The sequence below is a fragment of the Notolepis coatsorum genome (genome assembly GCF_963971535.1).
Source record: "Notolepis coatsorum genome assembly, chromosome: 1".
NCBI classification, from domain to species: Eukaryota; Metazoa; Chordata; class Actinopteri; order Aulopiformes; family Paralepididae; genus Notolepis; species Notolepis coatsorum.
Genome location: NC_140165.1, coordinates 160,650,405 through 160,668,144, shown reverse-complemented (window position 1 = coordinate 160,668,144; position 17,740 = coordinate 160,650,405). Strand labels below are relative to the sequence as shown.

Here is a 17,740-nt window from a genome sequence, read left to right as displayed (position 1 = left end):
ATCTATGAATCTCAGGGAATGTATTCCCAGTGTCAGAAATACTGTGGGCTAGATCCACAAAGAATGGATTGCACGGTGCAAGTTGCACCCTTACTTACAATTCATTATGAATTGAAAATGGGGGACCCTGATGTAAACAAGACGAAAGTCTTTCTCTGGTCTGCATCCCCTTAACAATTGTGTGTATTGAGCCGTACTGTACTGTACCCATTCTGCAATCTGTTAATAACATTTTCATTCAATCAATCAATCTGTGCGGTGATTGATTGAATGAAAATTTTATTTTGAGTAAATTTTAATGAACCCAATGAGAATATCAATACATTTTTTTTTATCTTTGACTGTGAATAACACCATGCTCAAATTGACCAGACCTGAAAAATCTAAGCAAATTAATAGATGGAAGATGATTAAACAGAAGGTTTTGTACTATATACAGTACTGAATTCTGCCATCTGGACACATGCAATTGGAAATATGATTATAGAAAATAGAATTTCAGGCATAAAATGGTTATGCGATTAAAATGCGATTAATTAGATTAATTAATTACAAATCCTGTAATTAATTAGATTAATTTTTTTAATCGCCTGACAGCACTAATAATAAACGATGAGCACAGCCTCGTCTGCAACAGTTGTAGTTTCATCAAGTTGTATGGCAAATGGACCCTTTCTAAGCTTTTCTGACAGCTGCTGCTCGCAATCACTTGACATCTTATCAATTCGGTCTTTGACTACATTGTTCGAGAGTGGTACTGATTTTAGTTTATCCGCCACCTGTGGGCCGCACAGTTTCTAAACCATTTTGATGCAGGCTGGTTTGATGAGCTGCTCGCCAATATTGTGCGGTTTCTTTGCTTTTGCAATTAAAAGCGAACACTCCAAGGAGGCTTCGGTAGCCTTCTGTAAATCACTGCCACCCCTGCTCCACGCTACTCTAACATCAACAGGCTTGTTCTTTCCTCCGAAAAAAGTCCGGATCCTTCCCAACGGTTTCTGGGTGCTTAGACGCCTGATGTCTCTTCAGCTTGCTGGGCTTCAGGCTCGAGTTTGCCAACTTTTCTCCACAAATCACACACTCAGGTCGTTTGTCTGGTCCCTCAGTGAAGCCCATGGTGATTTTCGCGATTGCTGTAGGTCCTAACTTTTTTTGCAGATGAGCTGCCGTCATCTCCTTTTCGTTTGTCACACATTTTCGCCTCTGGCGGCTGACTGCAGACAAGCCGAGAAAGTTAACTAGCGTGCTAGGCTAGCTACAGAAAGTGATAGTCAACTGATTCGCGTTTTAGCGGCTACCCGGTAGCCTACTGTTAACGTTCAAAAATCATGTCTAGATGTTTATTTATTTATCTTTATTTTTTATTGTAGTGGAGAGACTATTCATGCTTCTGATGATAAAAATAAGCTAATTAAATATTTCTCTGAAAGGGAAAAAAAAGAAGAAAAAACTCAAATCATCTGTGGTCTGGTGGACCCCCTGCGCCCCCTGGCGGACCCCCAGGGGGCGCAGGTTGGGAATCACTGTTCTAGAGCAGTGGTTCCCAAAGGTGGGCCGCGAGCAGCCACGGATGGGCCGCGAGATGATTTAAAAAAATAAATAAATAAAAAATAAAATAAAAAAAACATTTTTTTTATTTTATTTTTTTTTATTTTTATTTTTATTTTTATTTTTTTTGTCAGGCCACTGAACTTAGAAGCAGGCCAGGACAGTGTTTCTAGTTGTATTAAAAAATTCTATTCTATTGTATTCTAAAATGTGACTATATGGTTTTATATTAACTTAATAAATAAACAAAAACGAAAAATCTATTTATTTCAACAAACATTTCAAACTAAATAACAGATTATGCACATAAAACGCTGAAAACAACCGAAGCAACAATAGTATTTTAATGAGGCTATTATTATTATCATTATTATTTTGCAACAAGTTAGCCCTCTCATAAATAGCACATATAAATGAATAACTAACTTGAACTAACTTAATAGGATTGAAGTGATATTTGGCTTAAAAAATCGGTCGCCTGGCAAAAAAAAAAAAAAAAAAAAGCCAGACGATGTGCATTGGGCCGCGGCTCTCTGACGCCTTATTTTCTGGGCCCCGGCCTGAAAAGTTTGGGAACCCCTGTTCTAGAGCAGTGTTTCTCAACTGGTGGGTCGCGACCCAAAAGTGGGTCGCGGGGCAATTTTGAGTGGGTCACGGATGTGTGTATATATATATATATATATAGGAACAGATTGGACATTGAGCATGACCTCAGAGTTGCTTTGTCTACCATCACCCCAGACTTTGAGACTCTTGTCAGGAGCAAACAACATCCCCAGTTATCCCATTAGTTCCCTGGGATGTTAAGCTAAGAAGTCTGCTAAGAAGGATATATTATTTATTATTATTATTATTATTATTATTATTATTATTATTATTATTATTATTATTATTATTATTATTATTATTATTATTATTTTATTTCATTGTGTTTTTAGCCCTTAGTTGCACTTTTGTTGCAACCCCAGTTATCCCATTAGTTCCCCCAAAAATTAGGCCCGTTATGTTAAGCTAAGAAATCTGCTAAGAAGCATATATTATTTATTATTTTATTTCATTGGGTTTTTAGCAATAGTTGCACTTTTGTCGCACTTTTGTGTTTTTCATGTTTTGAAAAATTGCATATTACTGAATTTTTTTTACATAAATCATAGTGGTTCCAAATTTTGGGTCGCACTTAATGACTAAGGAAAATGTTGGGTCCCGAGGCTAGACCAGTTGAGAACCACTGTGGGCCTTGATGCTAAACGTGTAGACATAAATCCTCTGCGGTGTGGCATCTGTACCCGGCAGGACGGACAGAAGTAGGTCTTGCATGGTGGAGACGATCTGCCGCCTGCTCTCCACATCCTCGTCGCTCATCCCCTGCTCCCCCACCACGGCCTCCAGGGCGGCGCCCACCGCCACAATCTGCTCCGGCCCGGGGGGCAGGATCTCCGTCAGCATGGCCTGCTCCTGCATCTCCTGACGGGTGGGTCGTTGGGCAGAAAGGAGCACAGGTGAGTTTGTACGGTTGGCGGTGGGATTACATGTACTCCTCGAAATGAGACTAACACTTTTATTTTGAAGGCCAACCAGCTAAACTGGATGTCCCATTTCACATTATGTGTCCACCCCTAGTAATTGAAAAGGAAATCTGAACTCACCCGAACCCTCCTCTTGTGCCACTTGTCTTTAATGTGTCTGTGGCTGGCGGAGACGGAGTCCAGCAGCATGTCACACAGGGAGCAGCTGTACACTGCGTGGGGGTTACTGCGGGACCTCTGAAGCAACAGGGAACAATTGTAATCAGAAACCCCGCTTTATTCAACAAATGTACAGGAATTTTACTCGACTTGGTGCAGAGCCGGAGACATTAAACAACTCACAAGTTACAGTATGACAGAGACACATGATGACAGGTACAACTCATATGGAGCACAAGCACAGAATGTTAAAATGACAGACAGCAGACTCTACAAGCACAGAATGTTAAAACGACAGACGGCAGACTACGTATTCTCTATAGTACCAATGGTTCTCAACCTGGGGGTTGGGATCCGCCCTAGGGGGTCACGAAAAGATATACAAATACATGTCATGTTTATGGTACAGATTCTTCTTTCTTGTGAAATAAGTAGTCCTAATTGAAGACTAAAGTGCAGGGCTGTACAGTGCGATGATATCGTCGCGAATTGCCCCTTTAATTGGCCGTTGCGATTGGTAAATAGTATCTGGGGGCGGGCTTGCGAGTAGTGCTTTCAAGCCTTGGATTCGCATTTCACTCCTAAATTATCCAAGGCGTGTGATGACGCGATGCCGTCACTCACGCGAGCTGAGCAGTGAGCACTCAGCAGGTATGATCAGCGGGAACAATCGACTGAGCACTCACTCTGATAGACTGGCTGATTTAACTATGAAGAAAAGTAACGTTAGTATTGCTTCATATTTTCGACGCGCGACCTCCTATAGTGAGCCGAACTGAACTGAACTCAGACACACGGAGAGAGCTGCGGCGTCTCCGTGTGGCTGTTGTAAACACTAGTCTCTAGTGGGACACTGGGACCTCGGTGAGCCTGCCAGCCGGCTAGCTACTGATAGCTATCAACAAATGCTCCAGTAAGTCTAGTAGTGCATGATAGCTTGCGTTAGCTTACTGTTCAAAACGAAACGTCCCATTAAACTAAATAGTTCAGATAGCTCCGTCCTGATATCAATGTCTTATAACACTGAGTCGATGCGTATTCGAGCTGAGGGCACGCTGAATAGTCAATAGGGACCAGCTGCAGCGCCGGAGAATCCTGGCCGTAGCTGGAGGCTACAGTATAGGGCCCAGCTGCAGCTCCGGAGAATCCTGGCCGTAGCTGGAGGCTACTCAGTACACACAGACAGTGGAGCTGGTTGCATATAGCGAGCATTTAGACTTGTTGCGTGGTGGCGATGTCTCGCAGATAATACAACTACAAGTATGATTATATAATATATATATTTTATATAAAAAAAAATTATATAAAATAATTTTCTTCTTTTTTTTTTAAATCAAAAACAATCGATATAAATAATGGTAAAATTGTTATTTAAAAATTTGCCCCTAAAAAATATTTTTTGCCCCTAAATTTCTCATTTAGGGGCAAGTGTGCCCCTAGTGAAAAAGCTTAGCGTACAGCCCTGAAGTGCTCCTCCAATTACGAATCAAGTGAATAATACGTCAGCAAAACAAAGGAGATGATTGTGGACTTCAGGAGGTCGGGGGTCAAGGACTACAGCCCCCTCAGCATCGACGGGGCACCGGTTGAGAGAGTCAACAGCTTCAAGTACCTCGGAGCCTACATATCCGAGGACTTGACATGGACCACACACATTGACAGTGTTGTGAAGAAGGCACGACAACGCCTCTACTTCCTCAGGCGCCTAAGGAAGTTCCAAGTCAGCCAGAAGATCCTTAAGAACTTCTACTCATGTACAATAGAGAGCATCTTGACCGGCAACATCACCTCCTGGTTTGGGAATAGCACTGCACAAGACCGAAGCAGACTACAAAGAGTGACACGTTCAGCCGAACGCACAATTGGAGGGGGGCTCCCCACCCTCCAGAACATTTACTACAAGCGTTGCAAGGGCAAGGCTAAGAGAATCATTAAAGACTCCAGTCACCCGAACAACTGCCTCTTTGAACTGCTGCGGTCAGGCAAGCGATACCGGAGTCTCAAGGCGAGCACAGAAAGACTCAGAAGAAGCTTCTATCCCCAGGCCATCAGGCTGCTAAACGAACAATGAATGAACACTACACAACAACAACCACCAAACGCACATAGCACACACATCCACACGCACACACCCACTTTAAACAAACACACTGTAGCACCCACTCCACACACTTTATAGCACACACCCACTTTAAACAAACACACTGTAGCACCCACTCCCCACACTTTATATTTATATTTATGGATGAAGGATTGCACTACAACTCGTACACCTTACTGTAAATTGTACCTAAAATTGTACCTCATCCCATTTCTGCTTTGCACTAGATAGTACTGTACATTAGTACACTGCATAGTATTGTGTATTGTATATTATATGGTAACTCAGAACATTGTACATATGTCTATACCGAACACTGTGACCTCATTTTCTTCTTCTAAATTCATGCTATATTATGTTATTATGTTATTTGATACTATCTTGTCTAGCACAGTCTCTGGAGCGTAACAGTAAGAAGCATTTTGTATGAAAGTATTCTGTACTTCTGTATGACAACTATTAAAGAACTTGAACTTGAACTTAATAATAATTAGTACTTTATTGTAGGGATGCACCGAATGGGAAATTCTTGGCCGATACCGAAAATAGAAAACAGTTGGCCGAAAACCAGGGATGTCCGATATTATCGGCCGACCGATATTATCGGCCGATATCGGCAGTAAAATGTGATATCGGAAAATATCGGTATCGGGAAAAAAAAAGATTTTTTTTTCTTTTCTTTTTTTACATTTATTTAACCTTTATTTACCCAGGCAAGCAAGTAAGAACCAATTCTTATTTTATTTATTGTCAAAAGTATGCATGTTGGTTTAATTCAACAACAAGAGATATGTAATGTTAATTTTTACTTTTTTAATTATCATATTTTGCACAGATAATGCTTACATTTAGAAAGCCTTTTGAATGCATCCAGTGAAATTATTAATTACCTGAAATTATTCAGTTTTTTTGGGGGGAAACCCTGCATATATCGGTATCGGTTGATATCGGTATCGGTATCGGTATCGAAATTAAGAGTTGGACAATATCGGAATATCGGTATCGGTAAAAAAGCCAATATCGAGCATCCCTACCGAAAACCGAATGCCGAAAGGCCGAAAATGATTCATAGAATAGATTTTTTTTACCAATGCTGTGGAACATTATGATTATGGAAAAATATATGATCATGGCAAAACTTAACTTAAATAATAAATAATCACTATTATGGGTCCATAAAACATTTATTCAGCACTTCTGAATGCATACAGCACATAATTCCATCTTTTCTCTGGCTGCCGCGGCGGACATCTGTGCTCTACTGAGCGCACCTTTCTAGTCCCCAGTTGAATGTGCTCTCTTGACTCGGCACAGTAGACGCTTGACGTGTATGCTCGAGAAAGATTATATTATCAACGACAGACAGCGTCAATGTGAGAAACACTATCCCCCCCCCCCCTCTCGCTCTGAATAATATGCATATTAGATCACTCAGTGATTAACCGCGACGGGCATATAGTAAATAAGGATGTTAAAGACGCATTTATTGGACTCGTTGCGCGCAGAGTTTACATAGAAACAGCGCAACTCCCGACAGCGCGACATCATCACAACAACACGCGTTAGGTTACAGGTTGTTTCTGTTTCGGCATTATATTTTCGGTGAAAAAACTCGGCCGAAAGCCAAAAGGACATTTTTTGCCATTTTCGGCCGAAAACTTTCGGTAGCCGAAATTTCGGTGCATCCCTACTTTATTGTCCCAAAGGATAAATTATTTATTTGCATTTGACCCTAACTTCGCACTTATTGGTCAATGCTGTCGGTCTGGGGAGGGTGTAGACTACCACATGCCTCCTCTGATACATGTGGAGTCGCCAACCTCTTCTTTTCACCTAGCGAAGAATTTCACTGGGAAGGGGCGGAACAAGCGCAGAGGTTCATGCTAACCCCCAGATCCCTTCCCTGCTAAACAGGTCTCATACCCCACCGGCTTCGCACCCGCAAACACTGCCAATTGTGTTAGTAGGAAAGTCTGAACAAGCCGGAGGTACCGCTGCTGGGGATTGAACCTGCGTCTCTGGCGTCAGGCAAGTTATTTTATCTCTGCACAACCCAGGCATCTGGCAACATTTTTCAAATATTGATATATATACATTAACCTCTTACCATGGATGGCAGAAATGGATTTTCAAACTTTTTTTTTGGCGTCGGTTTCAGGGTTTCCGTTAGAAAAAATTGTTGCCGGTCTCCGTGACCTGCAAGATTTCAATCTACCGGACAAATGAGATTAATTCCGGTCATAGTTTATTGAGCTTTAAAACAATTGATATAGGCTATATAAAGAATGTCATCCTCAAGGCATGTAGATTTATAATATTATTACTTAAAACAAGGCTACTTTTGCGTATAGTCATTAATATATTCCAAATAAAATAAGTCCCTCGATACTCCGTGCTGCTGCTGACTTGAAATAAAATAGACCGCGTATGTGGGCAGTCGGTCCGACACTAAACAGCAGTCTGTTATAATCACATTTTTATGAGCTAACGAATTCCGTTATATTGGACATTTGTATTAATTATATCAAGCGAAGAACTGAGAAATTTTGCAGAGAGAGACGGCAACATTATCGTGGGTTTGCGTGATGTATATCTCCACCTCCCAACGACTTGGTGCTGGTCATAATGTCCGGTGAAAACAACTCCCTCCAAGCACAACTTGACCACCCGAACCGTACCAAAACAGGCCAAAATTAAATAGCCCATGCGACGAACGATTCATTACATTCGTTTCATCGTTGCTCCACCAAGCAGCCGGTCCAACAATGAAAGCTGTTATCAGCGCGAGCCGGCCGCAGTTAGTTTGCAAGAAGCATCCAGCTGCAGACCCGCAGAGCAGCTTTCCAGGTCTGGGGACCGCACTGTGCCAGCAAAGCTGGTGGGTTCTGTGGGTCTGCAGCTGCATGCCTTCCGCAAATCCAGCAGCAAGCTCTCGCTGAGCGAAGCAACGACAACAAACGCAATGATTGTTTCGTTCATCGCATAGGCCACCCAACTCCAGCCCATCCAAATACAATTCAAATAATCAAACTGTGCCCAGAGGGAACTATTTTCACCGGACACTATGACCGGAGAGATTAAATATGTGGGACTTCAACAGATTTTGCCGGTCAAATACCGGTAATTACCGGCTAACGGAAACGCTGGTCGGTTTACTAAAACCTCTCTCAAACACTAATTTAATTTCTGAATGGATTTTTATAAAATCAGGACCTGTACTACACAAGACTTCAGGCTATGGAACCACAGTGTTTTCCAGCTCATACCACTATGATGGAATAATGGAATCTTGCAACCACCTCTTGCAACCAAATGTGAGTACACAAGTTAAAGTTCAAACCTCTGTTACTCTATTTCATTAGCACTAAAAGTGATTCTCCTTTTTGCATTAGTAACTTCAGAAATGTTATCTTTCAAAAGAGACCAGGCTCATGCATGTGCTATAAGTATCAAGTATAAAGCTAAGCTTTGCTAACAGGGAACAAAGTGAACTTTTTGGCTTACCAGCCAGGCAGATTTTTTTTACCAGCCAAAAATGTGAAATAGCTTTTTAGTATATCGCCATGTGTAATTATTATTGCTATATAGAGGGCTCTACGCTAACCTTTTCCCCAAAAAAAAAGAATTAGGAGCACACAATGAAATTTAGGAGCACAGTGAACATTTTTCAAGTAACAGAGTTTATTAACAAACTATTTATTGCATGCATATTATACTGTGCATGCAGGGACCGAAACTAAAGCCCGCCGCCCGCCAGGGGCGGGCTGTTTTTACCTTTGGCGCATGACACTTAGAGGGCTGCCCGCCGTGTGGCGTGTAGACGTGTAGTTCATAACTTCATAACAATACTCTTGTGCGAGTACAGATTATAGCCGCTCGTCTTTTTTTTCTCCACCGCGAGATCGTTAAAAAACTACAAGTCCCACATCGCACTAGGTCCAATCACAGTAGAGTGACGTGCCTGGTTTCATGAGAAAAAAAGCAAATGACCAATCGGAAGCTATCATTTGGCTTGTTTACTTCCATCTGCTCTAGTCTATATCGGACCTCCAAGAGCTAACGTTACTGTTTAAACAATGACCCAGTCAACTATTCACTTTTAGTTTAATACATGACGAGGCATTGTCTAACGGTATCTAGCTGGCATTTTGACTTATTGCGTGGTGGCGATGTCTCGCAGATAATACAACTACAAGTATGATTATATAATATATATTTTATTTAAAAAAAAAATTATATAAAATATATATATATTTTTTTTTTAATCAAAAGAAATTTGGCAGGTAAGAAATATGCTTGGCGGGTAGACTCTTCCCATCTACCCGCCACTGGCCGGTGAGTCAAAAAGTTAATTTCGCTCCCTGTGCGCATGCGTGTGTGCCAGGGCTGTACGTTAACTTTTTTTGCACATAGCACTGGTGCTACAGAGGTTGATAGTTTTGTAGCACAGGCCAAAATCTTGTAGCACAAGTATAAAACGTGTTATATTTGTAACAGTCACAAATGTGCCTATTGTATTTGTGTTATTTAGTTGCAGTGCCATGTTTGGCTGTCATTTAGTATATCGCCATGTGTTATTATTACTATAATAGTAATACTCTCATATGCTATTTTCAATTAATATCATAAACAACATAAGGAATATTAGCATAATTTTGAGTGGACTGAAGGAATGAGTCAGCGTTAATAGTTTTAAATGCAAATAATGTATTGAAACATAGAAGTGGGGTCGGTTGGGACACACACACACACAATGGGGGACCCTGATGTAAACAAGACAAACGTCTTTCTCTGGTCTGCATCCCCTTAACAATTGTGTGTATTGAGCCGTACTGTACTGTACCCATTCTGCAATCTGTTAAATAAAGTTTACATTCATTCATTCACACACACTGTTTCAACTCACCACCCCCGCATCATATTGTAGTCCAGTCTTCAAACTTCCACTCCTCTCGAAATTTTTTATATTTGAATATCAACATTATCTGTCCATCCTCAGTTTACTATAATATACTCCTGTCCCGAGTCCTGACTAGTGACTTCATCGTCTTTCCAAACGCACGCACGCACACACACACACAGGGAAGGGGAGAGAGTGCCCCCCATTTCCCTTTCCACACTGTGTCTGCTGGCTCTGCCTGATCAGGATTAGCTTGTTAGCTTGCTAACGTTGTAGTGATTGTAATGGTACATAAACGTTAATTTCGGGCGATGTGCGCATAAAGGAATGGCGACGGTGCAAAGCATGTAGATGCATTTGACCCGTTGCGAGAAAAAAAAAACACAACGGACTTATTTCGGGACGTGTAGGCGCACTGCTGTGTGCGCACCAACACGCTGCTCTGCTTGCAAGCACGGATAGGGCGGATATGACTCGTCGAGTTGTCACAGAGTTTTTTCAAAATAAGAGTATCATATGCACCTGAATGTTGCTAGCTGTCGATCCTAGTTATTATAGCTGGAGCTGCGCGTGGGCAGAAATGAGACCCGCTACAGGATTTTCAAAATAAGAGTATCTATATGAACCGAATCCCTATCGCACCAGTGCTAGTGAAGTAAATCCATTCATCGCACAGACCGCTGTTGCTGTAGCACGTGCGAGATATATGTCGCACTGTACACCCCTGGTGTGTGCGTGTGCATGCATACTAAGGGTCAACATCTGTGCAATAGCACATACCACCAAAATCACACATTGGCCCATGCCTACTAGACGCAAAGGATATCGGTTGTCAAGCTGCTTTTGTATGTTGTACTGTTGTCACAATACCAACATTTTGACTTTGATACAGATACAGATAGGAAAGGTAATGGAATATATTATTAGATGACAGAACATGGAAAATTCTTTATACAATTATTTAATTCATTATAATTTAAACGCTATTGAATAATAGTTAATCAATAGTAATTAATACAATTATTCTGTTACAGCTACTGAGCTATATACTATAGCTACTGTCCATCAATATCTTCCTTTTGAATTAAATAGGTTCAGGAGAGAGATGTAGAGGGAGAGAGAGCGAGACACACACACACACACAGAGAGAGAGAGATTCTCAGCCCTCCCTTCCCTCACTATGCCTCTGAGCGTCCCCAGTGATTAGCGTTAGCAGTAGTTAGCAGGTTAGCTTAGTTGGAGTACTCAGTTAGCAGATAACATTACAGTAGTTATTGTTTTTTAGCGCGACAGGACTGGCGAGGATGCAAAGCATGTTGGAACCGCTGCTCGCAGAGTTTTCGTTGCACATAGAAGCAGCTCGAGATGAGTTGTTACAGAGCTGATCCACGCTGCTCCGTGTCTATTATGAAATGACAATTGCGCAGTTGTTGACACGCCCACTACACAAGACGATTTACTTGCACACTGTGCTCCTAAATGATTTTTCCGGTTTGCACAAATCTATTTTTATAGGCAAAAGCGAGTGAAATGCTCGCACTGTATAGCCCTGATATAATACTATGCTCATATGGCTCCCAATTATTTATATAGCTCCCAATTATTTTACACGCCAGAGTGGCTGAGTAGCCTCTGTAACAAATTTCCCAGCCAAAGAGGAAATCTACACGCCATTGGCATTTGGCGGGTGCTTATTTTGTTTCCCGTTTGCAAAGAGAGTATGCAGTCCTCAAGTTCAAGTTAGAAAATGGCCACTTTTCTGCCTGCCTGTTAAGAGGTTAAAATGCCCATCCCTACTGCGTGTCTCTGACGAGTCCGTCTCACCTTCTTCAGTCTGAAGATTTGATCTCTGAGCAGTCGCTCCTCCTCCTGGTGTAAGCCCTGCAGCTCTTGAGGCGAGAGCGCAGACTCGTCGATCACCGGGCCCCTGTCTTCTTCGCCGAACCCACGCCTCCGCCCCCGGTTCCTCCGCCTGCCGCCTGGAGGAGAGGACATGTCATCAGTGTAGGAGAGGACGTGTCATCAGTGTAGGAGAGGATGTTTCATCAGTGTAGGAGAGGACATGTCATCAGTGTAGGAGAGGACGTGTCATCAGTGTAGGAGAGGACGTGTCATCAGTGTAGGAGAGGACGTGTCATCAGTGGAGGAGAGGACGTGTCATCAGTGTAGGAGAGGACGTGTCATCAGTGTAGGAGAGGATGTGTCATCAGTGTAGGAGAGGACGTGTCATCAGTGTAGGAGAGGACGTGTCATCAGTGGAGGAGAGGACGTGTCATCAGTGTAGGAGAGGACGTGTCATCAGTGTAGGAGAGGACGTGTCATCAGTGTAGGAGAGGACGTGTCATCAGTGTAGGAGAGGACGTGTCATCAGTGTAGGAGAGGACGTGTCATCAGTGTAGGAGAGGACGTGTCATCAGTGTAGGAGAGGACGTGTCATCAGTGTAGGAGAGGACGCGTCATCAGTGTAGGAGAGGACATGTCATCAGTAGAGATCAGAATAGGGTTTTTTGCAGTAATTCCATGATGTCTACATCTATGGCACAAAGATGTGGTTCTCATGTGTCAAGGACCCCTGAATAGATGCACATTAGGCACCAGACCCTCATTTGATAGGATTGTCTCTGGGACTAGAGCCATATGAAATCAGTTTTATTTATTTCCAAATTCCATTTAATTTTTTTCCAAATTCCGTTTTAATATTTCAGAATTCTGTATTTTGCTTTGTACGCTCATTTTACCATCAGAAATAGTGTCTAATAAGTGGGAATGAATAAATGTCCACAATTTAATAAGATATAACAGTCCATTTAATAGGGCTGTCTTAAATACTTCGAAGCTTCGTTCGATGGGCATGGGATTAGAATATGAAAATAAAATTTGATTATTAAAAAATATAAAAATATAAATGATATATATATATTTTTTTGCTAAATCAACTCTGCCTCTCTTTGTTAACTACAACAAGCAATGCTGTTTGTTATTTAAGATGAGGTCGGACTCAGCACTGACAGATTTGTGTTCATTGTGCTGCTTTTATAAAGCCTCAAATGACTGCTTACAATATTTCATGAAAGCAAAGTGTTTTGTTTGTCTAAGATTTAAAAAGGTTTAAACTTTACAGCACTGACAAAGTTGAACAAAGTGCTGTACAAGTCACACAACATAATAAAAAAAATAAAAATAAAAATTTTTTACAGTCGATTTTTATTTTTATTGCTCAATTCCGCGATTCCGTCCGCGATTCCGTGATCGCGGATTTCATATGGCTCTATCTGGGACCCCCCACCTGAAAAGATTTGGGTTGTTAGATATGATTAAGAATAGGCTTGGGCGGTATGACGGTATTAAGGTATACCAGGGTATTTAGAAATACCTACGGTATTGATTTTCAATACCGTCCGTCACCGTCAAAATCACAGATGCGCTTCAGTTTCTATAACAGTGAAACGGAGTTTTGAGTGTAGTGCACACACGCGCCAGCAGAGGGCGAGACCGCTCTAGTGGAGCGAGTGGGTCACAACGGTGTTCACGTTTTACGGTAATGTTGCGACAGTGCTGTGAAAATACCGTAAAGCGTTGTGACGAGAGCAGTGTTGTTGTGGCGCAATCAGTCTCTTATTATATGTGAACTAAATTATTATATGTGAACTAAAGAGTACAAGGTTTACACAACAGCCCCCACCCGCCTTTTTATTGTATCTGTACCGTCCTGTACTATCCGCTGTCAGCTGTTTATCTCTCTCTGTGAGCTACTGAGCTTGAATAACTAGCGTTAGCTCACGTTAAGTAGTGTTAGCTCTGCGGCTAATCTTAGATTACCCTGAACTAAATCAATGACTAGGTTATAAAGCATTCGAGTAGTTTTCACTGCACATAGAAGTAGCCAAACAACGGGAGCATTTCGGGAGCATATGACCAAAACCCAGGCAATTTCTAGCCCTTAAGGAATCAAATAGTCTGCCATGGCTATAGGCTAGATGCTAACGCTAAAACGGTGCGGGCTTCTACCGGTGCGGGACTACCGTTCTGAGAGCTGACGATGATTTGTTTACTTGGTAACACGTAACCCCCCCCCCCCCCCCCCCCCACCCCGCGGATGAAAATGAAAGTCATACCGTCAAATACCGTGCACCGGGGTATTATAACATAAAGGTTTGCCGGTTTGAAAATAAGGATACCGCCCAAGCCTAATTAAGAACATAATTATATAGTTGTTTACAGTAGATAGGAGATAACAGTGGACCTAGAGTCAGAAGAATAGTCACTCTTATCCAGGGATTAAAGCAAAAACAAATCTACTGACTGAATTTTTTTCAGGCCAAGTAATATTCTTATTTTAACCTACACTGTAATTTTTTTTTCTCTTTTTTTTTTTCTTTTTTTTTAATAGCGTTAGCGTTTTAAGGGAGCCTACTTGTTTCGGTTTCGTCGATAATCCAATGTACAGTTACCCACCCCCCCCACCCGGCCTACCCAACCCACCCCCCCACCCACCCAACCACCTCCAATGTACAGTTTCTTCGTCAAATGTATATACCGTAATTCCTCTAATAGTGACCCGGGCTTGTATTTGCTTAAACTGTAGCGGGTACCAGGCTTATATTAGGAGGAGGCATGTATAAGAGAGAGGCCTATAAATCAACATTTTGTGTCAGTTTGAACCCAGTAAAATGTACTGGGTTCATTTATTGAAACCAAGTACTGTATGAAATAGTAAACAGTGCAATTACAGGTGGTCACTGGTCATTTCAACGTTTTCAAAGTGAAATCAAGTAACTAGCTCAGTATGCAGCTCAGTATATTAGTAACCCGGCTTGTATTAGGAGGTCGGCTTATAATTGCTTAGCTCAAGAGCGCACCCGGCCATTAATAGAGACCCGGCTTGTATTTGAATACCGGTCACTATTAGAGGAATTACGGTACTCTTTTTTAGACTCTTATTGTATCACAAACAATACTGTATTTGTAAATCTTGTATGTCATAAATGTATAGATGTAGCAGTATTGTCTATCTGTATGTCATGTATGTCATATATGTTATGATGAATTGAAAATGGGGGACCCTGATGTAAACAAGAGGAAAGTCTTTCTCTGGTCTGCACCCCCTTAACACTTTAATCGCCGGAGACGCCGAAACCCGTCTTTCCCCGCCATGCTCATTCTGCCGAAGACGCCGTAACACGTCTTTGATATCAATATTTCAAAAATCTGTGATCGAAATCATATTTCTCCCCCGGGGACCTGAGATATACTGCTGAGCTCCACTCAACTCTCTAGCGGTTCAAGAGCGCCATCTGGTGGCCGATCGGGGGATCGCCCAGGGGAGAAACAGGATGTAGAAGCTGGTGCCCATTTCAATTCGATCCGATTAATAGGTCAAATTAGGGGCACATTTTTTAATAACAATTTTACCATTATTAAAAAAATATGTTCCTCCTGCCTCATTACTGTGGTCCTTTTATTTAACATTATGTGCGTTTGTTTTCAGGTTTGTATCTTTTATAATGAACCAACTGAGAAAGTGTGTAAATCACTAATAGAACAAAAACAACAAACTGTGTGTGTGTGTGTGTGTGTGTGTGTGTGCGCGCACTTGTGTAGTGCTCCTTGAATGAGATCACCACAACACACACACACCATTGCATTAATCAGGAGGACAAGAAACTCTGCATACATTTGTTCCACAATGAAAAGTGCTTTAGAAATCAAATGAATTATTATTATTGTAAATAACCCCATGAAAGGTTTATTATTTGTATGGGTAATTACCTGCTTCATATTTGTGATGTTACTGGTTTCAGTGTGTGCCTAAAGTGATCAATGTGTTGGGCCGTTTATAGAGATCTATGCCAATTAATGTTTATGTATATCCAGGACTTTTTTTTAATAAGAATTGAGAGGTATTTGTATATGTAACCTTTATTTTGAAAACAGTGTTGCGACGCAACCTTATTTACATTTGCGCTTTTGACAGTGAAATGTTCAGTCCAACTTAGCTCGAAGGAAAGACTAATCAAAAAGGTTTAATTGACCCGTATGAGGCTCTTACGGTAGGACTTTGATTGTTTATAGAAGTGGAATGTAATACTATGCTAAACGAGAAATAAACAGTGATTTTATCGTTCCGTGAGCTAACGTTAGTAGCTACCTAGTGTTGGCTCTATCGTTCCGTGAGCTAACGTTAGTAGCTACCTAGTGTTGGCTAAGTAGCTATCGTTCCGTGAGCTAACGTTAGTAGCTACCTAGTGTTGGCTCTATCGTTCCGTGAGCTAACGTTAGTAGCTACCTAGTGTTGGCTCTATCGTTCCGTGAGCTAACGTTAGTAGCTACCTAGTGTTGGCTAAGTAGCTATCGTTCCGTGAGCTAACGTTAGTAGCTACCTAGTGTTGGCTCTATCGTTCCGTGAGCTAACGTTAGTAGCTACCTAGTGTTGGCTAAGTAGCTATCGTTCCGTGAGCTAACGTTAGTAGCTACCTAGTGTTGGCTCTATCGTTCCGTGAGCTAACGTTAGTAGCTACCTAGTGTTGGCTCTATCGTTCCGTGAGCTAACGTTAGTAGCTACCTAGTGTTGGCTCTATCGTTCCGTGAGCTAACGTTAGTAGCTACCTAGTGTTGGCTCTATCGTTCCGTGAGCTAACGTTAGTAGCTACCTAGTGTTGGCTCTATGATCGTTCCGTGAGCTAACGTTAGTAGCTACCTAGTGTTGGCTCTATCGTTCCGTGAGCTAACGTTAGTAGCTACCTAGTGTTGGCTCTATGATCGTTCCGTGAGCTAATGTTAGTAGCTACCTAGTGTTGGCTCTATCGTTCCGTGAGCTAACGTTAGTAGCTACCTAGTGTTGGCTCTATGATCGTTCCGTGAGCTAATGTTAGTAGCTACCTAGTGTTGGCTCTATCGTTCCGTGAGCTAACGTTAGTAGCTACCTAGTGTTGGCTCTATCGTTCCGTGAGCTAACGTTAGTAGCTACCTAGTGTTGGCTCTATCGTTCCGTGAGCTAAGGGCAAGGCTCTGGCAGCGAGTCTGTCTGTCAACAACTTGCGAGCAAGCCAGCTGGTACCGATACTGCAGAAAGTATCGGTACTTCGGGAAATGAGTATCGAAGCCGTTTTAAATATTCAGTATCGATATTTATCGATACTTCGATATTTTTGACAACACTAATACTCGCCAGACTGGCGAGTGGTCTTCATGAATCACTCGCTGTTGTGAAGGGCCAGATTAAACCGAATATATATATTTATTTATATATACATATTTAATTGTATTTGTATATTCTCTAATATTCCCTGATATCCCTTGTATATTCCTTGTACAATATGCATTGAATATCCATTCTAGCCTACTGAACATCCCATAATAGTCTCCATTCTACTATTGGTCGAGACCTTGGTGCCAGGCTGCCATACCCCTCAGACCCAGTTCAAACGTACCGCTCGACATGTACGAACAAGTCCTAGTTCCGCGTAGGAATTTGGCTACCGCACCACTAATGGGACTATTTGTTCA

At 41.8% G+C, this 17,740-nt stretch overlaps 1 protein-coding gene across 1 annotated transcript in view; it reads right to left on the bottom strand.

Moving 5' to 3' along the window:
* The window catches only part of tut7 (terminal uridylyl transferase 7), a 156,839-nt gene that overhangs the window by 109,180 nt on the left and 29,919 nt on the right, over positions 1-17,740 (bottom strand). The window contains exons 3-5 of the mRNA XM_084319881.1: positions 12,059-12,213; positions 3,195-3,311; positions 2,835-3,012 (exon numbers count right to left, since the gene is read on the bottom strand). Of these exons, the coding sequence (XP_084176007.1) occupies positions 2,835-3,012; positions 3,195-3,311; positions 12,059-12,213 (450 nt within the window). The remainder of the gene's footprint in view (positions 1-2,834; positions 3,013-3,194; positions 3,312-12,058; positions 12,214-17,740) is intronic.